The 27,564-nt window shown below is 44.0% G+C and overlaps 1 protein-coding gene across 1 annotated transcript in view; it reads left to right on the forward strand.

Moving 5' to 3' along the window:
* Positions 1 to 27,564, forward strand: part of atrnl1a (attractin-like 1a) — a gene marked incomplete at both ends in the record, with an annotated part of 698,456 nt that overhangs the window by 226,746 nt on the left and 444,146 nt on the right. Inside the window, 2 exons of the mRNA XM_079559364.1 lie at positions 4,025 to 4,238; positions 5,459 to 5,650. Coding sequence (XP_079415490.1) covers positions 4,025 to 4,238; positions 5,459 to 5,650 — 406 coding nt within the window. The remainder of the gene's footprint in view (positions 1 to 4,024; positions 4,239 to 5,458; positions 5,651 to 27,564) is intronic.

Here is a 27,564-nt window from a genome sequence, read left to right on the forward strand (position 1 = left end):
TGGAGCCCCTCTCCCCTCCATTCAGGACATGTACTCCACCCATCTCACCCACAAAGCCGTCAGAATCACTAGGGACCCTACGCACCATCACACAGTCTCTTGAAGGTGATGCCTTCAGGGAGGAGACTGCGGAATCCACAGGCCAGCTCCAGTCAACTGAAGAACAATTTCATACACCAGGCCATCAGGAACCTGAACTCCCTGCCTTCCCTGCCCTCCCTGTGCGCCCCACACTCACTCCCCATCCCACACTCCACAATCAAGGACGAGAGAATGATCATTTCAATTCATTGACTAACTAATCGACAGATTAACATTTTTAAAAAAGAGGGAAGTGACACAAAACCAAGATGTTTAAAGTGCAAAATAAAGTTTCAATTGAATAGGTGTGTAAAGGATCATTTCAAACAGAGTGAAGTTAAAAGGCTATTCACAAAGCCTTTTGGTTCAGGTGCTTCTGACCATCAGCCTGGCTCCACATCTGAAGATGGGTCTCCGGGCGCTGTGCTGCCATCGCCCACAGCTCCTTGCGGGTCGTCCCGGCAGTGTCGAGAGATGGGTCAAATGCAGAGGACAAATTTCGTTGCACTATGTTGTTTAATGACAAATAAAGCACCTTAACTATAACAAAACCATCAAACATGGTTAAAGAACTTGGCACCTCCTCCAGCAGTCGCTACGGTCGTCTATGCAAACTCCAAACTGACAACACCACAGGTCTGTTTTTGTTGAGGATGTCACATTAGAACATGGCTACAAGCTCTTACACTCCAGTGCCATATGAAACCAAGTGAAACACAGCACGAGGACTGACATTTGTTTACTTCAGCTCAAGCATGTGCAGAATAACAAGTCTAACAACAAACAGGCTGAAGTACACTTTCTCTCCACTCAAACTGTCAGATACAAGTCTCTCAATTACTGCTGTTGAAAGCAGTTCATAAAAGCACTACCTGAAGCATCTGAGCACATGCTGAGACACACAGTGATGTATGAGCGGAATAATTATAATGAGCATTTAAACAATGATTAGTCACTTCGCGGAACACATGAATCTGTGTTTTGACATAGCTTCCAGATGTGGGCAAATATTTCCTTTATAAGCCCTCAAAGCCAGTCAGAATAAAATCAACTCAGATGACATTACATAATTAATGTGGCTTGATGGGATCCTTATGGTTAAATCATCTGGGTCACACTATTCCTGTGCGTTGCGGATCTTGCAGTTTATCCAAGTCAAGGCTCGCCTGACAGTAGTGCTGGATACTACTAATCCCTCCAGCCTTCTCTTTGCACACGCCACAATGGAAATTAAATCTACAGTTATCAGTGCTTAGGAAATCTGAGGCCCTGTCCACACCAAGACTAAATGCAAAATGTTGACTGTAGGTCCCAAAGAGGAAAGATCTCAAAACGTCATTTAAATAGCTCCATTTACATGGCTCCATTGATTTGGCGTCTCTGCAACTTTTACCAAAACTATGACATCACAACCCCATAGTTGTGTCCGTTATCCAAAATCTTTAAAAGCACAATCCTTCTCTCCTCTGCCTCACGGCGAACACACAGCAGCGTTAGCCTCCATTCAGTCTGTGTTTTAGGACTGACAGTATTTCTGTTTTAGTCCCGCGACGTCTGAAGAATAAACGCACCTCCTCGGCTCCGAAGTAAATCGTAAATCTTAAATCCATGAAGTAGTTTTATTTTCTCTGCACTGTTACTGTTTACGGTATAAAAAGTTAACTGTGCATTCGCTTTTTACAGTCTTGTTCTATTATCTGTGGTAGGGTCACAGCGCCTCACACAGGCCTGGACCATGAATGGACGGGGTTCAATGCAGACACGTGTGATCTCCATTCAGTAAAACGATATGGCTCCCAAAGGGATGTAACAGGCACTGTATTCTTACGTCTGTTTTGGTGCATTCTGCTGTTTTGGGCTGCTGGTCAGTATGTGGTCCACGGTTTGTGATTGATCCCCACTTTCACACTGCACCTTAAACACAGAATGGTTAATATAACTGTAACTCCAACCAATATGAACTGGTCATTTTGACCAAGAAATTGGTTAATATTGACAAAACAAAAACAGTAGCGAGCTCAATAAAAGAGTCATTGAAAAAATCCACTTGTTGTGAGCGTCACTAATCCAGGTTGAATTGTTCACATGAAAAAGATCGGGTTCAGTCCTGAACATCTAGCACTATATGGTGAAATCCGTTTCCGTCTTCCCTCACATGCTCCACATTTATGGGCACATTCTAGTGCTGTAGATACTGTATATGAGAGGGCTCAGTGCACTCTCAATTATTGTTTCCATTTTTTCTGGGACACTGCTTCTGTGAGCACAATTAGGCCTCATTATTCCCCTTTGTTTTTGTAACAAGTCCACACTGCAAAGTGAGCCAGATTCTCCAGCCTTTGTGCACTGTCTATGTTTAGATCAGGAGCACATGTGTTTTCAGCTATTGTTGTAAAATTATTCATGCAAATGGTTTGATTCAAGCCTATTTCTCTTAAGTGATTACAATTTTTCATATCCAGATTTAGAATTGAAAAGTATATATAAGTAATTATAAGTATAACTATTTCACAGTTTGATGCCTGTCTCATTGCTTAATTTCTCTGATGTAGACGCAAAAAAAAAACTAGGAGACACTTGGAGCAAGTTATTGTAGCATTTAGCCTCCAGCTAACTGCAGACTTCTGCTGGATATAAGAGTCATACTATATTCTGAAACTCAAATATGTAGTAAAAACATTAAATATATGGACAATTATTATTACAATTACAAAAGGTACTCTGTGATACCTGTTTCCTGGACTGTATGCCTTAAAGGATCTGTATCATGCTATTTTATCCATCCCAAAGTAAAGTATAGGCATTTATATGATATATTGTACCTCTACCACTATGGAGAACTATTTTTTGTGAGAAATATAAGTATTTTCTGGGGGTATTTTGCAAACCCGGAGGACACAACGCTTTGATTCAGTTAACTCTCCCTCTCTCCAAGCGGATCTGCCCATGCATTATTAGCAGCAAAATAAATATAAATATCACAGCAATAAGTGAAGTTACTTCATGATGCAGTTATAAGGAGTTGACATCTGCAACACAGCTTCATTATGGCTAACTCACAAGCTAACACACACGCTAAAACACACACTAACACACAAGCTAACACACACGCTAACACACAAGCTAACACACACACACGCCAACACGCTAACACACAAGCTAACACACTTCTGGCGAGTGTCCTCTTCTTTAGGAAGGTTGAAAAAAGTTGTACACCTCTCGTAGCCAAACGTGCTTTTCTCCGTGACATCATCGTTAGGTAAGAATAAAGAACAGGCGTGTCCAGAGTAGGTTAGAAAGAGCTCCATCTTCACATCCTTCAGTGCAAACATGACACCTGTTCCGACGCTCAGGGGTGCGTTTGTTTTGTGTTTGTTTTCAGCCCAGACCTTTACAGTGCACTCTTCACACAGTAATTGTGAGTTGACTCTCTTCAGAGTAAAACTTCAGATTAAACAATCAGACATTAGAGTGACAGTAACATGACACTATATACTGTGTGCTCTTTGTTTCAGTATAAAATGTAAAGTTTTTTCTTTAGACAGAGCTTCCAGGACTTCATCAGCAAAAAAAAAACTAAAATGGTGACATTCAAAGGTCTGTTAATAATTTGTAATGGCTTTTTTCACTTTTTATACCCTTTTTTTTACAGACCGAAGAAAAACACTGCTTACAAGGCATACAAAAAACTCCTCCTGTTTTACCTTTACAAGAGAAATGTGTATATGTAGTTGTTACAGGGTCATGTGTGTCTAGTTCCTCTGAGTCAGGGTGGACCATGACTGATGTGGACACGTCCATGTTACAGCAGACTGCACTTGAGGGTACCACAGTGCTGTCCACATCTGCTGTGGTCCACCATGACTCTACATCAGATATGGCTCTAGAGCTATTTGTTCAAATTAAAAATACTTGTTTTGTTTCTTTTAATCTAATTGTTAAGAAGCTGTCTCCCTGGGTGGGCCTGAGGAAGATCAACGTCTCGTACTGGGGCTGGGAGGACATGTCGGCGTTCACCAACAGCAGTCTGCGCTGGTTACCGGGAGAACCAAATGACTCAGGGTTCTGCGCCTACATGGACAAGGCTGAGGTGTCGTCGCTCAAGGCCAAGCCCTGCACGGCCAGCACGGACGGGTTCATCTGTGAAGAGCCAGCCGGTGAGGGACCATCTGCATCCTCTGCTCCAGCTGGCCTCTCCATCCTCTTCATCTGTGCCATATACTCTCTGTCCTCCTCTGCACCATATATTCTCTGCCCTCCTCTGTACCATATACTCTCTGTCCTCCTCTGCACCATACACTCTCTGTCCTCCTCTGCACCATATACTCTCTGTCCTCCTCTGCACCATACACTCTCTGTCCTCCTCTGCACCATATACTCTCTGTCCTCCTCTGCACCATACACTCTCTGTCCTCCTCTGCACCATATACTGTCTGTCCTCCTCTGTACCATATACTCTCTGCCCTCCTCTGCACCATATACTCTCTGTCCTCCTCTGCACCATACACTCTCTGTCCTCCTCTGCACCATATACTCTCTGTCCTCCTCTGTACCATATACTCTCTGCCCTCCTCTGCACCATATACTCTCTGCCCTCCTCTGCACCATATACTCTCTTCCCTCCTCTGCACCATATACTCTCTGCCCTCCTCTGCACCATACACTCTCTGTCCTCCTCTGCACCATATACTCTCTGTCCTCCTCTGCACCATATACTCTCTGTCCTCCTCTGCACCATATACTCTATTTCCTACACCATATACCTCTGGTCTCCTCTGCACCATATACCCTGCCCACCTCTGCACCATATACTCTCCACCTCTGCACCATATACTCTCCTCCTCTGCACCATATACCCTGCCCACCTCTGCACCATATACTCTCCTCCTCTGCACCATACGCACGGTAGCACAGTGGTTAGCGCTTGTGCTTCACAGCTAGAAGATCCTGGGTTCGATTCCCGCCTGGACGGGGCCTTTCTGTGTGGAGTTTGCATGTTCTCTCTGTGTCTGCGTAGGCTTCCTACAGGTTCTCCGGTTTCCCCTACCACTAAAACATGTACAATAGGCCAGGATGAATGAGAGTGTGTTTGAGAGTGAGCATGGGCAACGATGGATGGAGATTAGGCCAAGGCTACAATCTGGTGTGGCTTGTTAACATGCATGAGACCCATGTATGTTCTTTAACATGCACTGTCCAGACCAAATAAATATTCCTCTGTCCTCTACTGCGCGATAGTGCTCTGTCCTCCTCTGCACCATATATGTCCTCTTCTGCACCATCATTTTATGTCCTCCTCTTCTCCATACTCATTGTCCTACATGTCTCTCTTTGAACACCTTTTGAAACCTTTCCCCTGGATGTGCCTCCTCTCCAGGCCGTGTAGAGAGGCCCGCCGCCCGGCCCTGCAGACTGCCTTGCTCCCACAGGACCAGCTGTAGGAACTGCACCAGCCAGCCCATGGAGTGCATGTGGTGTGGGAGCACCCAGCGCTGTGTGGAGACTGCGGCGTACGTCGTGTCCTTCCCTTACGGGCAGTGTCTGGAGTGGCAGACCCAGGACTGCCAGGGTAAGAACCACCAGACCCACATTTTCATTTTAGCACAGTGTTTTCTGTGTATGCAGTTTTTTTTTTGTATGTTTATTAATACCACACATTGCGTACACAAGTCAATGTGCCGAAGAGTATGAAACTCTATTCTGGATTCTGGGATTGGAGCTTTGGACTCAACCACGTATCACCCTATCAGTGAAGTGTTAAGAATGAGATATAAATGGTCTTAGTGAGTTTACCCCACGACATTGGTAGTTTTGATCATTGCTCTTCAGTCTGTCTCTGAAGAGCAATAAGGTCTCAGCCATTTTACTGGAAACAAAGAGCTCACTGTATTTAGTGTCATGTTACTGTCAGTCATGGTGTCTGACCTAAAGTCTAAATCTAAAGAAAGTCAATTCACATGTACACTGAGAAGTTTGCAAGGGCGCCCCTTGTGTCCCTTTGTGTCCAAATACCGGGACCATAACTGTAGCCATATGTGGCTCTTTAGAGTAGAAAGGGTTAATAAAGCTGAGCTTGACCCTGACATATGCTAACACCGGATGATGACAACAACCCTTTTATGTATTTGTCTTGCTTGGGCGAAGCTTGTTAGTGTGTGTGTGTTTTGTTTTGTTTTTGCTGTAGGGAGAAAAGAGTTCTCCGGGAGTAGAAATACCTGTGGAGCTCAAAGTCTGTTGAACTAAGTCTGGGATTCACACGGGTGTGTAAACTTTAGGAAAGCACTTCATTTGTGTAACACCTTTCACAGATATGGTCACAAAGTGCATAACACTTTATATAAAATATATATAAAACATGAATGATTGTTTTACTAATATTATGAGTGCGATTTGATTTACCCGGCTAAAGGTGTGGGTGAAGGAAGTTATGTTACTTTCCAATTGTCAAACAACATATTCTTGCTCAAACTGCCCCACATTAGAACAAAACACAATAATCGACCTTCAAAAATATTTGATTTTATGTGGACAGAGTTTCTCCAACATTCAGAGTACCTCTGGAGGCCAGCCACGTGACAAAAAAAAGACTGGGATGGAATCACGGAGCATCTACCTAAACACTTCAGAATCGGCTTCATGGAAACTCAGACAAACCTTTATCTGTTGCAGCTGAACCTGAGATCACATATAGTAAATGTTCTGAAGTAAATTTGACTCTGTTCAGACTGTAAATGGTCCCACTCTTCTCAGAGTAACTGTGAGTTGATTCTCTTCAGATTTAAACTCAAGGATAGACAATCAGACACCATGAGTGACAGTAACATGATGTTAAACAGAATGTGTTCTTTGTTTCCAATAAAGATCCTGAGGCCTTACCGTCTGTCACAGACCGATAGATGAAGAAGCTGGAAATTTTGTCATTTGACGAACCAACTCAATAGGACTTCAGCAGGAAGTACAAATCAGATACTAGAAAGCAAGTAGTTATTAATAACTTTTAGATTGAAAGAAAGAAAAATGTAAAAATATGAAGGAACAATGTCTGGTGTTGTATCTGATGTAGGGTCACGTGTGTCCCTGTTCCTCTGAACAAAGAGCACATTGTATGTGGTGTCACGTTACTGTCACTCATGGTGTCTGATTGTCTATTCTTATGTTTCATTCTGAGGAGAGTCAACTCACAAATACTCTGAGAAGAGTGGGACCAAATACAATCTAAACTAAAGTCTGCTGATTAGACTCTTCCACGTTAACGATTAATCCAAATACAGTGTTGCACTAAACTGGTCCACACTTTCTGGAATTGTGACACTTTCGTGGAATGTCATGTTTTTCAACCTCATATCTACCGGCTCTGGTAAATCCACTTTAGCGTGGCGTGTTCTGGCAGCACTAAAGAGGCAGAGACGTTCATAGTCCCTGCTGCTGTTTTCAGGAAAGGAACATTAACGGTTGCAACCTTTGGCGAAGTGATGCAAGCTGCTGCTCATCCAGCGCTCCGGGGAGAGCCACGGCGCATTAGCCCATTCACCACGCCGACAAGCAACTGGTGTCAACAACAACGTGAACAACATGAACAACCTGAGGAGAAGGCTCTGGACACGCGCAATTATGCGAGGAAGGACTCAGCGGATAGTGATTACAACGTATAGGGAACATGTAGGGCAAGATAGACTTTATTGAACTTTTAACTCTGGATTGTAATAAGTGTTTCTGTGACTGTAAGCAATACAATTGAGGCAAGTTAAAAAAACAACATTTACCCACAATCCCTTGTGTCCAGACTGCAGTAAGATCCACGATGTTGTTCTTTTGTTGCGCAGTGGAGTTGGTAGCAGTTTGTCGAGTTTGTTGAGTGTTTGTGCAGATGTGAGTTGAAGTGGGTCATCTCGGAGCGGATCGATGGTCCTGGGGCCCTGGGCATTCGTCATGTTGTCTGGGGCACTGTGTACACTCCTCTGAAATAATTAAGTCCACCGTCGGCCCGCGGACACCGGGGAAAGTTTGGGAGCGCAGGCACACTTTAATTGCACTCTCTTGTGACTATATGAAACAAGCTGACGTGGAGCAGTGTCCCAAATGCTCCTTTAAGTTTATTTGGTAAGTTTAACACACACAAAAAGTATATTAAAATGACTGCTGGCAGTTATAATGATGATTTAATCACAATTACAAAAACAGCCACATGAGGAAAATGTTTTATGTGCAGCAGGACTGATGTGGACACTGACAGATGTTACGGAAAAGCTCATGAGGTTCATTTCTTCAACACAGTTACTATAGTAACTATTTTCTCCAAAGTAAAAGTAAATCTACCACAGTCCTGTCCACAGCAGTCCTGCTGCACCATGACTCGGAGGAGCCTGGACACACATGACTCTACATCAGTCACAAATGACAAGGCTTTGGGTTTTTTTAGAAAGAGAGTAATTAATAATTAAGTAAAATTTATGATAAACTGCCAACCACTGCTACCAGTTTTCACCATATTTTTTACAGTAAAAAACTGCCACCTGACAGCTCCCATAATGCAGTTGAGATGAGAGATGATACTTTATTGATCTCACAGATGGAGAAATTACATTAGATGAGAGAGCATCCGGCAGCAGCACCCATTCAGTGTGCACTTTCTTCGAAAGTTACAGAAAAAGCAAGTCTTAAGCACATACACACACATTAACACATAACACATTAGTACGTGCAGAAAGCACGGTGGAAATTTTTCTCTGATACAAAAAGGGAGGGGTGGTGGGGGCTAGTAGTGGTGAGGCGGACTCAGAGAGAGGGGGGGTAGTATAGGGGCGGGACATTTCGTGTTGTGCAGTATGAGGCTTCTCTGCAGAAAAAAACCTTGAGATGTTTATGTCTGTGTATCAGCCCGGCGTCAGTCCTATCAGTCCTATCAGCCCTTTCCCCCGTGGCTTGGCCTTGGTGTGGGATGTAGACATTGAACAGGAAAGATAACGGCCCAGCTGCTCTCCTGTGTTCCATGGAGGATGAAAATTATTCAGATTTTAGCTTTAAGTAAATCAATGTGATTTTTTTTCACCGATCTTCAACATTATTCAGACATCCGCAGCAGGTAGTGGCCTTCTCAGTCCATCCAAAGTTCTGCAAAGCCCCGAGATCTGTCCCAAGATCTCCCGAGACGCCTCCCCTGACTTTGCCTAGATGTAATCCATCCTCCGTAATCCTTCCTCGTAACGAGAAGAAAGGTCCTTAATCAGTTCCTCACTGTTCGCTACTTTCCGTTGTAACTCCATCACGCTGGCGCTTACCGCTTCAAAACGTTCTTTAATTTCGGTTGACAGCCGAGGGGTCTCCTTTTTTGCTGCCAATTTGCCAACTTTGCGATAAACCAGGGCAACTCCTAGTCCAATAAGCAGGTACCCTGTTACCATAAGCCCAAAAAGATAGATGTCTTCGACATCTTCCACAGAGAGGGGGGCCAGACATACAACCTTCCACTTGTTCCAAGAGTCGATCCCATACCCGGCCGGAAATGTCCCCTCTGGACAAGTAGGCTCCCCCACTGCCCCATTTTGCTTGCCTGGCTCTGCCATACTCTTCCCTGTCCATTCCATGCAGGGAATTAGTCTGGTCACGGAGCAATTGGAGCAGTTTGAACGGGCGGGCCTAACGCGCACAGATTGTCAGTGAAATAAACCAATTAGCGATTAGCGGACGTGACGACAGCTGTGTCCAATTAAAAAAATATGAAGTGAATATAAACTCACGCGGAGAACGCGAGGCAAAATCCTTGACTACTTCATCCAATGATTAGTTTTGGCTGATGTTAACGTTAATTGAACTAAAAACATAGAGGTGCAGCGAGTGACGTAACCTTCTCATTTCTCTGTGACGGTCGTGATTGGTTCGGCTAGGCCTTAGCCGCCAATCAACAACTTGTCTACCGTGCGTGGCCAGACCCACCTTCTTTCGTGCAGAAAGAAGGTGGGTGTGGTTTATCAGGCTACCATTTTGTGGCCCCTTTGTCCACAATCCCAGCACATGTCCACACATATTAAAGGAATAGGCCACCGTTTTTACATACCAAAATATGTTCTTACCTCACTTTAGTCGAGTTAATATATCCCCGTCTGGTCTTTGTCCGCGCGCTCTGTCACGCAAACGGAGCACATACGCAGCCTCTCCCACATGTCACATAGCTCCGAAAAAGCTCACGATAGAAGCTACCAAGCTCTTCCACGTGTTCCCTATTTAAATAAAGTTACGTGAAGTGTTTTCATGCGAAGTATATTTACACAGAAATGTAACATGTGGATTTTATAAGCAAATAAAAAGGGGGACTATATTGTGAGGCGTAATGATACGAGGAGCACAGCGTCCGCGTAGTAACTCCTAAAGACTTCCCCCGCTCACTTCCGTCAATAACCTTTAGGAGTTACTGCGCGGACGTTTTGCTTTTGTATGTAAAAACGGTGGCCTATTCCTTTAAATGTACTCTGTTCAGACTGTATATGGTCCCACTCTTCTCAGAGAAACTGTGAGTTTACTCTGTTCAGAGTGAAACTTCAGGTGAGAAAATCAGACACCATGATCGATCAATCAATCAATGGTTTTGTAGCCCGATATCACAACAGGAGTTTCCTCACAGGGCTGCATCGAACATTAAAGCTACAGTCCGGAATTACTGATTTATAAGATAGTCCTGTACTATATTATACTGCTGCTGTTTCATGATGTACATTACGCTTCCTGCAAACCCCCACCTTCCTGATTCAGACCGCACCTCCCCCGCCCATGTTTACGCCCCTCCAGACTCCATGCTTCTCTCCGCTGCTCAGGCAAACAGGTAAACTTTATTCACGTTTATTTGGTGCTTGTAAAACGCTACTTTGAATGATATTGGAGCTGCAGTAATTCTTGCTTTTCTGTAAAAGAAAAGAAAACTAGGCTAACATCAGTGAGCTAAGTTAGCATTCTCTGCAGATGTAGATAGACTTCGTAGTTTTCAGTGTTTTGTTGTCATGTATCTTTGGATTAGGTCTGAAAAGGCTGTGGATGAGTCTTGCTCATTGTTTGAGGCTTTCACTGGACTCGTTTATATTATGCTAATGTGGGCATTAGCATTGCATTCAGTAATGAATCTGCAGAAACCTGACACTGTGATAGTATACCTACAGTTCTTCAAATGTGGCTTCTACATCGCAGGACTCAAGTCAATGACGCTGTGTAAATACTGTATCATTAAGTATCCAGGCAAACATAGGGTGTCCCCTGTCTTTAGACTCTCCAGCACAGCCAGGAAAAAAGTCAAAAACCCAGGGGGACAAAAGAGAAACCTTTGGGAGAACCACAGAAGGAGAGGCCGGGAGGCTATAGACCCAGAGCCGATGGGAGTCCCTGAGCAGACGGGCCAAGATCACAGAACATCCAGTCCTTAGTGTCCAATTCCAGTAGGTGGGGTTCCTCCGTTCAGCCGCGTTCCTCCGTTCGATCTAGACAGGCTCTCCCGAGGGGGAGTGGGACAGGAGACACCATGTGAATAGTAATGAACAGACTTCAGATAAAAGAAATCCATCCATCCATCCATTTTCTTCATCTTTATCCGGGGCCGGGTCACGGGGGCAGCAGTCTCAGCAGAGATGCCCAGACTTCCCGATCCAAACACACCTCCTCCAGCTGTTCTGGGGGGACCCCGAGGCGACACCAGGCCAGCTCGGAGACATAGTCCCTCCAGCGTGTCCTGGGTCTTCCACAAGGCCTTGGCCCACTAGGACATGCCTGGAACACCTGGAGGTGAAAAAGAAATATTGTATCATAATAAGACAAAGTCTGCAGTAAGAAGAAGAGGATAGCGCTCAGTGGACCGTACTTCCCACAGCAGTGTTCCTCCTTCAGGCTGTGGGTTAGAGATTTACCTAACTGACCTGGTTATAAGCTCATTCTCAGAGGTACGTTTTGAGCCTAGTCTTAAATGTAGGAACTGTGTCTGCTTCTTTAATGTGGGCTGGGAGTTTTTTCCATAAAACTGGAGCTTGGAGCTAAAGGCTCTGCCTCCTACAGTGATTTTGGAGACTCGAGGAATCACTAGTAGCCCTGAGTTTGGAGAGCGGAGTCTCTGGTTGGCTGATATGGAATGATATGGAGTGATGGCATCTTGGAGATAGAGCGGAGCTAAACCCTTTATGGATTTAAATGTGAGGAGTAGGATTTTAAACTCAACAGGAAGCCAGTGGAGAGACTTTAGCACAGGTGTGATGTGTTCTCAACAATCTTGCAGCTTCATTTTGAACTAATTTAACTGTTTGTTTTTTTTTAAAATAAGGCCCCTGCACAGTGAATGCCAGCGTTAGTGCTGATAGGTGCATTTACAATGCATACATTAAAATAACACTTTGGATGCTGTTGGCAGAACACTGTCGAGTGGGCTGGGGGTTTGACTGTGATTCATTAGCCTCCATATCCCTGTAATACAGTCTGAGCTGAGTAGCAGGTATTTTAGCTAGTGTACTTTTTTACGTTCTTATTATTGGGCTAATCAGAGGTCTAGAGTACGACTTTCGGAGAGATGGCACAGAGGCCAATAATTATTTTAAATGGTGCAGGTGTTATTTATATATTTACAGTGGATAGTAAACAAATAAACAGTCGGACAAAAAATATATTAGGAATGGCCATTCAAAAGAAAGTGCAACAAGACAGTTCAACAAACAGTGTTGGTTTGGTTCATTGGTTCACAACTAATTTAGAAAATAATTCATAAAGAGAGTTCTTAAACAAGGTCAATTTATATGAAACTATTTACAGTTCATAGTGACAGTTCTTATGTTTATCCGGCCACACGGTGAGGGGGATGAGATAGCGCAAAGATGCGAGGCAAGGGGTTTGGCTATAAGCCGCCTACCGGCCCGACCAGGGCAGCTGGAGTTCAGGGTTGAGAGGTGGAGATCCTTGGGCCTGGGCTCCAGGCCTATCTACAGCTCACCATCCAAGACTTAGGGACCTGGCCTGCATTTGTACTGCATAGCCATGGCCAAAATGTTCGCATGGGTTTGGGGACCAATAACAGAACGAGGACGGACAGCAAGACAATGACGCACTATTCCACATACAAGCTTGTAGTTTGTTTATGGAGAAAACGTAAAAAAAAATAACAAGCTTTTGACTGTGTTCTAAATACTTTAGCTCGCAAGTTTTCAGCGGGTACATCATATGCCATCTGATACGATGATACGATTGGCTGTGGCTACATGCAGACACATAATAGACATTCTTAGCGCACAATAACGACTATGGACGATTGTAAACCACACCTCTCCTATGAGAAAATGAATTGGTGGTCCCGAGACTAAAAATAACACAAAAAATGGCTCATTCTCCATATATATAATTAGTCATGTCAGAATTCGCATTAACATTTTAAAACACCCTTGGGTATGTCAAAGATCAGTAGTAACTTTGATTTTGATATTTTTTTAGTTTTTATGTAAAAACTAATTTTCTCCCTAATCTCATGTTAGTGTCATTTTCTGCCACATTGACTCTCATAATAAACTCACCTGTTCGTGGATCTGCCGTTACACTTTAAAATCAGATTTTTTCGATATTTGTGGTTTCTTCTGATGGAGGAGGAAACATTTGTGATTTTTACAGTTCAAACTGAATTTTGAGTATTTACCCTGAAAATGTATTTCCAAAACCTAGTGAGGCTGTTTCTGTGGAGTTATGAGGCTCATGGGGAGGAGCTTAATCATCACTATTCACTTCCTCTCTGGACAGCGTTTCATTTACAGTGGATAAATAAGCAGTTTGGTTCCTGTTACGGCTTTTGTAAATGCAGCACGATGTTTATGAACGAGGAGGAGGAGGAGGAGGAGGAGAGAGAGACGGCAAAGAGGAGACAAAGACATTGAGCTGCGGCTCGGGCACAACCTGCTCCACGCCGCCCACATCTCTCAGCCTGCCCAGGTATGTGCGCTACTGCACACGTGCACGTAGCCACGTACCTCTCACCCACGGAGCTGCTGCAGCTAAATGCACTGCGCATTTACGTCAAACCGCTCAAACCGACAATTGAAGTTAATTGGGTTGGGTCTTGTCGGGTTTGATTTTTTGGGCCCGATCTAACCTCTACCCAACATCTGCCATCACACCAGGCCAGTATATCCCTAACCCCCGCTCAACACCCCCCAGACCTCCGCAGACCCCCCATCACAGGCCAGTATACCCCCACACACCTCCAAGACACTCCATCCCACCCAGGCCAGAATATCCCTACACACCCTCAACACTCCCTAGACCCCCCCAGCATACCTATACCCACCCCATCCCAGTATATCCCCCAACACCTGGGCCACTAAATACCCCCCCCAGTCCCCCAACACACCCACACCCCACCTGGGCCAGTAAATATGATAGCAAGTGACGTTACGCTCGCGAAATGAAACGCAACAGCGCAGGAAATGTAAGGGGAAGACATGAAAGGAAATATAGCACATTTCCTACCTGTGTTACACCTACATGTAGGAACTATGATTATACGGACACATTTACAAAAAAACTGCCCAACAATGTCATACAGGTACTTTTTTATCGACTTCAGACACAATCTCTGTAGCGCAAACCAGGCCAATGGGATGGTCCTCATGGTGTTTATTGTGCCACATGGTGTTTATTGTGCCAGTGTCCAAACGTGTAGAGAGAAAAAAATTCCAAAATATTTACAGCAGTTCACATTTCCGGTCAGTTCACAACCTGAGGACACTCTCCATGTTACCCCGACTGCAACAGCTGGACTGACCACAGGCCTGGAAACGGCTCGCCTTTTTACCCCACACACGTTTGACAGAATCTGTTAAAGGGACAATGAAATTCACAAAACAGATAGACAGCGCTTTAACAGACCTCTGACTCCATCACAGAGCAAATATATTTGAACTGACATTAGATTACACAGGTAGACTTCTAGTCATTGGGTCAACATGTGATCATTCAGAAATCATCAGGCAACTTTTCAAAGCAATTACTTGCACTAAAAGGAAAGGAGGGTGATTGTGAAGGAGGTGTCGGGAAGGAGACCCAAACTTGTGACCTCAGATAAGGACTGTATTTAGAACTGGTTCCAAATCTTCAATCTCTCCAGGTTGTCCGGTTAGAACAATAAGAAACAATGGATTCACACTCATTTGCCACTCTTTATTGACTGCACTGGTGATTCATGTGATTCATTTGATTCATGGTTTCTATAAACACAATAAAAGAATAATGAGTGATGATATTTGAGGCTAAGTGAAAACAATAAAAGAAATGCAATAATAGGAAATATGAATAGCTGCTTTCTATCTAAAATAATAAATTATCCAAAGTATAAATTGACATAAATAAGAGATGGCTGAACTACATTCAAAGAAGCATTAAAACAAACAGTGATGATTAACCCAAAATACAAAACCGGAATATAATTAGGCTTGGAACAGCGACAGTTGAATTTAGCTGGATGCTATGGCTGGGATGCATGCGCATAACACGTGCATCACGTGATTAGAGAGAGAGTGGTGCGCGTAACACGTGCACCACGTGGTTAGAGCGAGGCCTGCGCGTAACGCGCGTCGCGCGCTCATAAGAAAACACGATGAAACTATAAAACACAACTAGATTACGGACTATGATGAATACTATTACTATAAAACAATACACAGGCAATATAGGACATGACTTACATTCTCGTGGACGCATGAACACATAAATGAAGAAAACGAAGAGTTTCCACGGAATTGCGGGAGGGAGGATGGAGCGTGTGTTCCCGAGGGATGATACCTGCGCACTGACTTAGCAGAAAGTTGGGATGGGGGATACCAACTCCTGATTGGTGGAGAGACCAGGGGGAGGTGAATGGTGATTGGTTGCTAGGCCGTTGCTGGGGCTCTTTATATAGATATTATGGGAATGGAAAGTGAAACTAGGGGAAAAAGAAATAATACCTTTTGATACATTAATGACACACACAAAATTCAACATAAATCAGAACCTTGTTAACAGTGATACTTATGTACATCACACTTTTCATTTTTTTATTTATAAAAAAAATGTATGCATTTCATTTCTCTTCAAGAGGGGGTATTATGCTTTTTTCAATCACATAGCACCAGTCTATAGCACACTACAATGATGACGAAACCTTCTGTTGGTCTGTAACTGCAGTAAATTAAAATAACTGCCTTGTATAAAATTGCTCTCTCAAAATGGCTGTAGAGAATGTCTTGAAATAGGCCTCTGTCTCTTTAAAGGTCCTATATCATGCAAAATCGACTTTTTGGAGCTTTTAGCCATGTTGTTATGCTATTTCCTTATCAAAAACACCCCCAGGGCCCGATCTTGTGCATCAAAACGGAGACGATAGCGTGACATTTTGCGCTCAGTAGGAGCGCACTTTGTGATCTTGCCACTCCAGACTTAGCACATTTAAGTGGGTTGAGACACACACATTTTCCTCCAACCAGATCGACTCCGCGTCCAGGAGAGTGGTTGTGTGGGAGTGGGGGGTGAACATGTGCTTTTGTTTTGCTTCGCGTTCACGCCAAGCGCGGGCAGATCCACGCCACAGCGGACGCTGTAGCTCTTTTTCTCTCGAGACGTGAACATCGTTTAGCTCACGATGGGGTAAATAAAGTTTTTAGTTTGACCTGTGAGAGCCTAAGGCTTAAGAAAGAACGCAAGACAGCGCAATGTAAACGAGGAAGTGAATGTCAGCCGTGTTTCCATCAGTGCAGTCACCACCTCTTGTGACGCCCCCTCACAGGTGGCGGAGGCGAATGGCACATATAGCGCCGCCACTCGGAAAATAATTCGCCAAGAGCCTGCGCCGCCCCGTGCGCCGCCACAAGATCTGGCCCCCAGAGTGGTTTGTGGCTTCATTCACGCAGCTCTCAGTAATCCTCCTGAATCCTGCTCTCTGAGCAGCTGCTCCTCCCTCTCCTGGTGAACGACTGAGTGTTCAGTTGTGTCGTAACAGCGGAACGGAAGTGCTCGACGTCTGTAATGTAATGTCTTAATTCTAGAGGTGCTTCCAGGTCAGCTGAGGCCAAAACAAACACCCCTGAGCGTCTGAACAGATCAGTCATGTTTGCGCTGCAGCTGTGAAGATGGAGCTCGTTACCTATTCTGGACACAACTGTTCTTTATTCTTAACTAACGATAATGTCACGGAGAAAAAGAAACGCGTTTGGCTATGGAGTTTATTCAACCTTTTTCAGGAAGAGGCCACTCGTCTAGCTGTTTTTTTCTCCGGGATTCAGCGACTATCAGCCAAAATATTGTTTTTCTGTGACTGTCTCTGATGGATGTTTGGTGAACCTTCGCCAGAACCAAAGTGGATTAACTTTTATAACCAACGCGAGTCCCACAATGTAAACAGCGATGGACCAGAGCGGTGAGTCAACCAAACGCGGGTTAGCTTGTGTGTTAGCATATTAGCATGTGTGTTAGCCATTTATGAAGCTGTGTTGCAGATGTCAACTCCGTATAACTGCATCGTGAAGTAACTTCACTTATTGTTGTTTATTTATATTACGGTAAAGTATGTGTGGAGAGAGGGGGCGGAGTTAACTGAATTGAAGCGTTTTGTCTTCCGGGTTTGAAAAATACCTCCAGAAAACACTTATATTTATCACAAAAATGAGCGCTCCATAGTGGTAGAGGTACAATATATCATATAAATGCCTATACTTAACTTTGGAATGGCTAAAATAGCATGATATAGATCCTTTAAGAACACGCCCCCTCCACACGCTGTCTGTGGCATCAGTGGGGAAGGGGTTCTGCTGAGGAGCAGTGGTTGGTTACTCGGCTGGTGACGGCGTCTCCAGGAGGTGGGGGCGTTCCTAGGAGGACTCAGGCAAACCTAACCCTAAAATGGCTGCCATCAGAGTTTTTACAGATTACTCAAAAATACGTGAATGTGCCAAGGCAACACTTCAGGCATGTTTTTAATGAGGGAATGACATAATAACATGATGTAAAGCTTGAAAAAGTCGATTTTGCATAATACCCCCCCTTTCACAATTGTGTGTGTCTTTCACATAAAATTTCAATTAAATATATTTATGTTTATGGTCCATAGCATGGCAAAATGTCGAAAAGTTCAGATACTTTTGCATACCACTGTAAACTCTCAAACTCTGATGCTAAATCAGATAAGGTATATGCTGATAAGGTATATTTTGCATGTACATTAGTTTAATTTTGAAAATATGAAATGTCAACACACAGGTGTCCAAAACAGGTATACAAGCCATCGTTTGCACGATGTGTCTATCTTAAAGCCCTGGTTCAGCCCTAGTCTTGGTGGTACTGCTGTCATCCATTTGCTGCTACACTTAGCTGACAGTTGAAGCTAGTAGCATACAGATCCAGTAGGTGCAATACATAATACATCAAGTGGAAGGGCCCATAAGCTGCTTTCACTTCTCCTCAGTGTGAATGCAGCAGACAGGAATCGGGGCGGATAGATGGAGCGCCGGGGGGAAAAGATTGCGGAGGAGAAAATAAGGCAATTTCTCTCAGCGGCAAAACCAATATCAGTTACAACAACATAACCATCATCCGGCGCGCTCGCCCATGTCAGAGGCACAAACCTATGTTCAAGTGTAATCCAATCAGACAGCAGGCGGTAAACAAAGAGCGGAGGTGAGCTACGACGACAGGAGACATGGCTGCGCTGCACCTGCTGGTTAAACAGGAGGTTTGCAATGTGACGCTAACACAACAAGCAGTCTGAGTCAAAAAAACTGCTGTGTGGGGTTACAACAGCTGCTATCAGAAATGAGAGGGCTTTGCAGTGGCTGGAAGGAGAGGGTGGTCGTATTGCTATCGAAAATACATTTCAATCCAGACGCCCAGACAAATGAGAATGCAACTCCCAGCATGAGCATGCAAAACAATAATATTTTTTATTGATATGAGCGTAGTGGAGTGTTGTGAAGCAGAGGGACCTGCAGGAGGAAGAACAAGGAGGAGGTGAAGCTGACCAGTACAGGACACCACGCTCTGAAACAGGGACAAACCCAGGAAGCGGTGCACCTTTTCAGAGGATCAGAGGAGACAGAGCAGCCAGCTTGGTTTCTTCTGAGTGCTAGTTTCCCCGACCTCCAAGGTCATGCGGGTCAGGTTGACACACAGTGGCAGTGCGGCTCAGCCGCAGCAGACTGACACCTGAACACTATTTTGTTGTACGCTTGTATAATGACAATAAAACACTTACTTACTTAGTGCTGACAGAACCAAGTCACATAAGAATGTCTGGAAAACGATGTCTGGGGCTGGTATGTGAGCGTCTGATGACCCCAACACCAACTCACCATCTGAACAGGGAGCCGTAGGGGTCTGGCTGTTGGGACGTGTAACATTGAGAGGTACTGGCTTGTTGGGCTGACCTCCAAGTACAGGTTGGGCTCTGAAACCCAACTCTTGGAGAGAGGTTCGACACCGCATTGCCTGCGGGGAGAGGTGGCAGGCTGGTGTGAGCTCCATGTGCTGGAGTTCACCCCAGTGAACGAGAGGGTTTACCACAGTGAACACTAAGGTTGTGTACCTATGTCTGCGGGTTGTGGACATCTGTGCAGAGTACCCTTCTTGGAGTGCCTGGGTGTGGTACTGGACGCGTCACCAAACCAGGAGATGAGGCAAAGGCAGTCCAGCAGGACGTATGGTCTTTCCTGAAACCTGGTCACGACTGAGAAATGAGAGTACACCTCGGCCAGCAGCTGAAGTTTCCTCTTGAGATTACAACAACCTTCCAAAGGCCAGACATCATTATCTTGTTAAATTCTGCTAAGGTGGTTGTCATTGCTGAACTGACTGTACTGAGGGAGGAAAACCTGGAAGCTGCTTATGAAAGAAAAATGGAGAAATTCAGCCCCCTAGCTTCAGAGTGTAGGGATGGTGGCTGGAGGACTCACATACATACACCCAGTCAAAATGGTATGTTGATAAGGGCTGCTTTTGTCGAGTGACTGCCATAGTGCGCTCTGTTGTGCGGTCTGGTTCATACTCTATACTGTTTTCCTTAATGAATGAGATGCAGGACTTTGTGAACTTTTATCACTGTGCTGATATTAGATGCTTATACTGTATTTGTGTTGAGAAAATGACGTGATTGTTCAGTAACCACTATTGTGGTATCATTGATTTTGCAATATGCTATTCTGACCTGTATATTCTCGGAATATACAGATCAAAGTCTATTGGGGATCTCTGTCTCTCTTACCTTTCGGGCGTGTGTGAAAATCTAAGCACAAGTGCGTTTCAGATGCTGTGTGCGGTCGGTGCTACAAAGAGCCCACAGTTTGCCACGTTCACAGCGTATTTGTTGGTGATAAACAAGGCGGATATGAGAGAGGCTCCGGGCTGTGTGCTTCTGTGGACCCCTCACTGAGACGACGATTACACACATGAACTGAAGCAGGACTTTGAAGCAGGTCTCTCAAACAGGAGTGCCCCCCGGCACAACGTCTGTGTGGTTTACTGTGCTTTAATACAAATTCATAAACATATTCAGAATAAACATGGCAGTTGCATATTGCAGTATGCTTTTGAATATGTGATGGGTAAACAAGTACAAGTAACACATAATAATAATATTAATAGAGTAGTAGAGTAGAAGCATTTGTAAACTGCATTTTGGTTAACTCAAAAGTCGGTGTCTTTACATTTGACCACAGAGTTATGGCGCTGCAACAAAACATGGACGTATTCATTATTGTCCCCTAAAAAGCTTTGCATTTTGAGCCATTAATCCAGTTTATCGCCAGAACCATGGCACTGCGGCCATGTTTTCTTTATGAGGACTGAATACTCCGAGAAAGTCATGCAGTTTTGCACTTAGGATAGCAAAAATGTCACAATAGGAGTACATTTTACACCAATTTCGGGCTGTATTTGGGTCCACATAGCTGGAGCTAATTTAACTCTGTTAATAAAGGTTTTGTTGTAAACTAAAAACAAACACTTTCCTTCAAAACTGTTTTCCATGTATTTTTTTATTCAACCTTAATGAAGAGGTGACTTCACTGAAGACGCAACATGAGGCGACATATTAAAAAAATACATGAACAGGAACAACAAATTGATCATATAAGCCTGGGCCATAAATCATCAAATCAAATGGTTTGAAGAAACACAGTTGGTCAACTTTAAGCCATGACACAGGATTGACATCCATCTCTTGCACGTGGTGGAATGAAAGTGTGCTGCAAAACCAAGTGTCTTAAAGTCTTATGTTTCAAGAAAATACTACTAAATATCCCCCATAATTCGGATTTGAATTCCTGCTTTCTTGTGCATTTTAGATCATAAATAATACTTCTAGCTGGTCCATTTGCTGGTGTTAAAGAATTCATTTACTGGGCCCCCCTTGAAATTGGGACCTCTCAGCAAATGCCCAGTTAGCCCCCTTCACCGTTACAGCCCTGCCAAAAGGTACAATGAAACAAAGCAGTGTGCATAATTCAGGGCTGTCAGTCACATGCAGCTCAGGGACATGTTTAAAACAGCCTCTGCACTGAGGTCAGTGTTAATGTTTGACTCGTCTTCATTTTAGCCCATTATAATTTATACATTTTGTATTAGTCAAAATTCCAGATTGGAATTTACCCTGATATCACTTTTAAAACATATGTTAGGCTTGTCAAAGCTCCCACAACGCTACTGTTTTACTAAAATTGTCACTACATAAACACATTTTTAACTTAGAAACAAATCCTTTGGATCGAAGGCATCTGGCTGCACCAGCCAGAACAGTCCTTTTTCATTTATCTCAATAAATCTTTCCCTCTGGGTACTCCGGTTTCCCCTACCACTAAAAACATGTGCAATAGGTGAATCCTCCAGCCAGGTGATTCTGGCTCCACATCTGGAGGTGGGTCCCCAGGCGCGGTACTGCCATCTCCCACTGCTCCTTACGGGTTGTCCCAGCGGTGTCGAAGGATGGGTCAAATGCAGAGGGCAAATTTCGTTGTATTTTGTATAATGACTAATAAAGCACCATAACTTTGTCTGTTTTTATTTGTGTGTTGTTTAATAACATTTGTGCTAAAAAAAGAGGGAACCAACTTAATGAATTGATTAATACAAAAACGTATCAATAGAAAAATAATTGTTTCAGCTCTAATTATCAGAGGTGGGAGAGTCAGACTCGGAGAGCCCGGTGAAAGCAGGACTGAAGGCTGTGCGGAATCTACTTTGAGCAGGGGCTAAAGCAATACTTGACTTGACCCCATGACTAATGGACTTGGACTTGCTTGGGACTTGGACCTTCACGACTTGGACTTGACTGGAGACTTGCATTTAGTGACTTACTCCCACCTCTGCATATTATTACCATCACTACTGTATGTACAGTATATTTTGCTCACATGAATAATCCCCACATTTTGGTTTTGGTTTGCGTTCATTCTCTCGGCCTGGCATCAGCGCTCGGTGGATGTTGGTTCTCACAGAATGTCACTCCATTAAAGCAGCGTGTCAGTTATAAATACGCACCAGTCTTTTTGAATGTCACCGCCGAGTCCTGCATACAAATGCATTTCTCCTCATGTCACCAACTAAAGGCAATTTTCTTGTAAACGCTGAGGTCAATAAACAGGTGACGGCTAAAAGCTATTGGAGAATTACACAGAAGTGCTTCATATCTGAGCGCTAATGACATTTAGTGTTTGCTTTGAGCTGTGTGCTAAAAATGTAATATGTTGAAAAACGGTGTCAGAAGTTATGAAATGTCCAATATGATTTTGGTTTTCCATTCAGACATGTGAGTCATATTAAAATATAAAGCGTGATTCCACATGCCAGGGAGGATGTTGGATTATTGATTGAAACATTAAAACGTAACAAGTTCTCTTTTGCCAATGAGACTAATCACAATATGCTGTTGCTAAATGTATGATTGATAAAGTCATTTGCCATAGGATAAATGTAAATTGCCATAGGATAAAGTCATTACATGAAAAGGCACACGCGCATGTACTTGTACTTGTGCGTGTATATGTAAATGCTGATGAAAAAATGAGAATGATCTGATGAAGGCTCATGCCGAAACGTTATCATCCTGATTAAAAATTGGACATCGGCTACTTGACATTCAGGTGGCGTCATATATGATTTCGTTGTCCCTTAGCGGAGGTACAGGATCTTGTAATGATGAGCCTTCTCCTTGGTTTAGATATGTTAAAAGCCTTTATACATACTTTTAGAGATTTAACAATGGTGTTCGAGAGGATAGATGAAAAATAGGCAGCAGTCTGGTTGTCTTATACAGGAGAAGTTTATTTACCAACTGTGTGGGACCTGGAGACATGGGGCCAGATCTTGTGGTTCATAGCGCAGGCTGTAGAGCAGACGACTGCGCAGACGGGTGGCGCTCCTTGCAATCTTCAGTGTCATACCTGGCGCAAAAAGTGGGCAGGACAGGAGGGGGGGACAGACTCGCATTGCGATGTTGTGGTGCCGCCCTCCTCCCCATGCTTTCCCCAGACCTGCGGAAGGCGTGGGTTGCGAGGGGGGGTTCTCTTGTACACGCGTAACATGCGTGATGTTTAGTAAAGATTAAAGAAATAAAAGTGTCCATCCACTGCTGCAGCCACTCGCTGCAGATCAAGATGAGCGGGCGGGACAGAGAGGCAGTATTTTCGCTTTTGTTTTCAATTTGACATCGATTCTAAGGAAGAAGACAAGGCAGTGGGATGTAAAGAGGAACATAATGTGAAGGCTGCCATAGAAGAGTAGCGCGAGTGCTGCTTGTAATGAACACAGTCGGCCTCTTTTTCTTAAATAACGCCCTCTCCCTAGTGCCGCAGCCTTTAGCGCCACATGCAAGATCGCGCGTGCACCATGTTGCGTTTAGAGTTGTGCACGGACTGCGCCAGTCACAAGATCTGGCCCATGAAGATTATGCATAAGATTATGCAGATGATGCATTTTCAATCACACTTGACAATTTCAACATTTACAATACATTTGACAAACTAACCATGGCTCATGCTTTCGCCTGACATAAAAACAAACAGCTCTGTGTGATGATGTCATCAGGCCGCGCTGCTCAGTTTACTTGTGCAGGTGTGAGGGCTGGCCAGCAGGGGGCAGGTGTGAAAACGAGACCTCTCCTCAATCGAGGCATAGTTGAAATCATTTGTACTTTGTGACTGTTCAGAAAACAGAAAATATTAAGCATAGTTTTTGATTAATAAGTTAATAAAATAAAGATAGACTTCTTTTTTTAATATGAAGAAGTCATATTAATACCTATAGATGTACTTACCGGACCCCGATGCTGGTCATTATTTTCCCGATAATGACCAGCGTTCTATACATTATCTCGCTTATTATACGGCTATTTGCCAACTAAACACACACAAAATAAACTTTTACTGCACTTTTATGATGGCCAAAAGAATATTTAATGATTTCCGCGGCACATAACACAGTTCCCAAAAGTTTGCGCGTTGCTTGGCAACGTTGGTTGTGATTCCAGGCAGTGTAGCTAGGCTAGTAGCAGCGAGGCTAGCTATTTATTGATGTTAAACTGGACGTTCCCATTGAAGGTGCAGTTGGAGAGGAGGAATGGTGGTGCATCTCGGGGTATGGTGAAAGTCGCACTCTCGTTAACTTCACGAGCGATTCCCCCAACTTCTCTCGCAGGGACAGGGACAGAGATAGTGGCAGGCGCATCTGGAAACAGAGCATATACCATGCTGAATAGGCTAGCTAGATCGGGAAAATGCATTAGGCAATAGCGTTAGCAACTCACCAGAAAGGATCTGGCTCCACTTCTCCCGGTCGGATGTTGTGGGAGCCCAGTAGCTCTTCAGGCTGGTCTCGCATCTGTGTCCGGTAACCGTCATGATCTCCCTGGTTTGCAGGCCGGCTTTTGACAGTAGCTGCACAGCTGTACTGCGCAGGCTGTGGTTGGTGTAGCGCGTCGAAAGTGCAGCTGCCTTGCTGATGTTTGGCATCATTTGTCCCAGTGCATTATAACCCATGGGCTCCCTGGAATACCAGATGTTCTGCTGGTTGAGGGCATCCTGTGGCTTTCTCAGAGGGTGTAGGTAGAATGGAGCGGCATCCGGTGGGCAATGGGAAAGATACTTTTTAAAACTTGAAACTGGGCAATTTGGGTTGGTTGGCTCAGCAAAAATGCTCCCGCGATACATCTGTTGCATCGGATCCCTGGGATCTTTGTGGTTTTTCGTTTCTGCATTGTGGGATAATGTGATGTATTCTTTTCCATTTTCATCTCGTTTTAAGTGGAAAGACTCCCGTGTTAGGTCTCGGTTACCCTCCCTTCCTCTACGTGCAAGGTGTAACTTGACATCAAACCATACTTTTCTTACAAGGCCGATGGCTGTGCTTGTAGAGAGGACCCCTGAATCCTTGATCTTCTTTAAATCAGCGCTGGAGATGGGCGGATGATGCTGGCTGGTGTCTTTGCCACTCTTGCGATGTGCCTTTAAGACCGACGTGTATACTTGTTGCTGGAATTGAATAGCAGGTTTTTGAGGATGTTAAAATGGCTGTAATAGCGGCTTATTCCGCAACGCAGAGCAGTGTAGCTCACCACAGAGTAGACATCTCCGGCGCTGTTTCGCACGGATGGGTAGAATGATCTTAATAATTCGTTCAATCCGTCTGCATCTTCGGCAACAGACGTGTTTTGGGTCTCTTTTACCCAATCACTGAAGACTTTCATAGCCCAAACTGTACTGTTTTTGGTACTTTTCTCGTGTCGGTTTTCCTCAATTTCATTAATCTCGCTAGCTGTTAGAAGTTTATGTCGCTTACTGGTCTTCTCCTCCTGTTCTTCTTGGTTTTTCTTTTATGGCGAATTGTTACATTCGGCCTCCCACCAGTGCTCAAAATCCCCGTACTCGCCATAAATATTAAAATTCACTTCAAAGTCACTAATTTTTTAGACCGCAGGGTGTCGCTGAAAGCTCGTCGCTGATTTTTTTCAGTTAGGACAAGTGACCGGACTACGGAGTGATATGAAAGACTTCGAACTCCGTTGCCAATGGCAGCGGTCATTATTTTTTTCAGAGGTCCTTTATCAGAAAATAATGACCGGTCGAACGTTAGAAAATCCCATTCAAATCGATGGAGCATTCTACTTACGTTGTGAAGAGCCGTATAATAAGAGTAAAATAATCGTGATTATTATTTTTTTCAATAATGTAGCCCGAGTTGCTAGTATTGGCTGGTCATTCTCGGACGTAGACCTTTCCCACCAACAAAATGCAGAGAGCAAATGTATGTGCTGCCCTGTATCTGCTCCACGTGCTGAAAGTCGATTGTCCACCGCTTTTATTTGTGTGTTTTTTGTTTTGCCCATTCTTTCCAATTGTGTCATGTTGTCACGGATCTTACTGGGCTTTTGGAAAAAATGTTCCCTTGGGCAACCGGTCCGGATATGTAGAGGTTGATTTCAGTGCCTAGCTCCTTTTTCTTCTTCAACTTCATGGCAGAATGCAAACCAAAATAAGGTGCATGCCGCCACCTACTGTATTGTTCTTAGTTCCTTGCCGTTTGAACATGTTTTGTTGCAGAAAAGACTGACTTTCAAAGTGACTCCCATGTAAAATGAGCACTTGTGGCAATTTATTTGTATCTACTTTAAAACACACTGTCAAAACTACAGCTAGAATATTTGTAGAATTAAGTGAATTGACTTTAGATGTTACAGTTTAGATACAGTAGTGCCCCCTGGACCCCGAGTTTCTCTGCAACTGCAGCGAACATGAGCTCAGACATGATGTCTCTCTCTGCGCCTTCCCCTCTTTCCTTTTTCACTCACTGCTGTGAGCACGGTGCCATGCCATTGGTCCCACAACCCAATAGTCTGACGTCTCATTATTACGAAAATGTACCATTGAGCAGAGGTGCCATTAGGCCGACGTCTCTTCAGTCAGAAAAAAACAGGCCCATTGGTCCAAAGTCCTGTTGGTCCGACCATAAACAGCGGAGCTCAGAGTTTACCAACTCACACGCTGTCCGCTGAAGAGAATAGCTATTGCACATGACATTTATATAAATTTCAGAGTTTTTGTTAACGTTAAAATAATCCATATATTTTTATGATAATAATCAATACATTAAAACAGTTAATTAATGTTGTAACTAATTAACAAGCACATCTCCGCTGTCTATGGTCGGACCAGCAGGATTTCGGACCAATGGGTCCTTTTTATCTGACTAAAGAGATGTCAGGCTGATGGCACCCTGACTCAATGGGACATTTTCGGAATAATGAGTACTGGGTTGTTTGACCAATGGGCTGAGCCCGTGAGCACAGGCTCCAGAGAACACTACATGATGCATACGTTTTGCATCATGCCATGACAGTGCACAAACCCACTTATAACCCAGGTGGGCAAACCCATGCAGAGCCCACATTGTTTTTCTGGCTGGGAAGTGAATCGTCCCAGCCCTAATTTTTAATCAAGTTTTCTGTAGTCTTTGTAATGAATTAAT

The sequence above is a fragment of the Gobius niger genome, assembly GCF_951799975.1.
Source record: "Gobius niger genome assembly, chromosome: 7".
Lineage (NCBI taxonomy): Eukaryota > Metazoa > Chordata > Actinopteri > Gobiiformes > Gobiidae > Gobius > Gobius niger.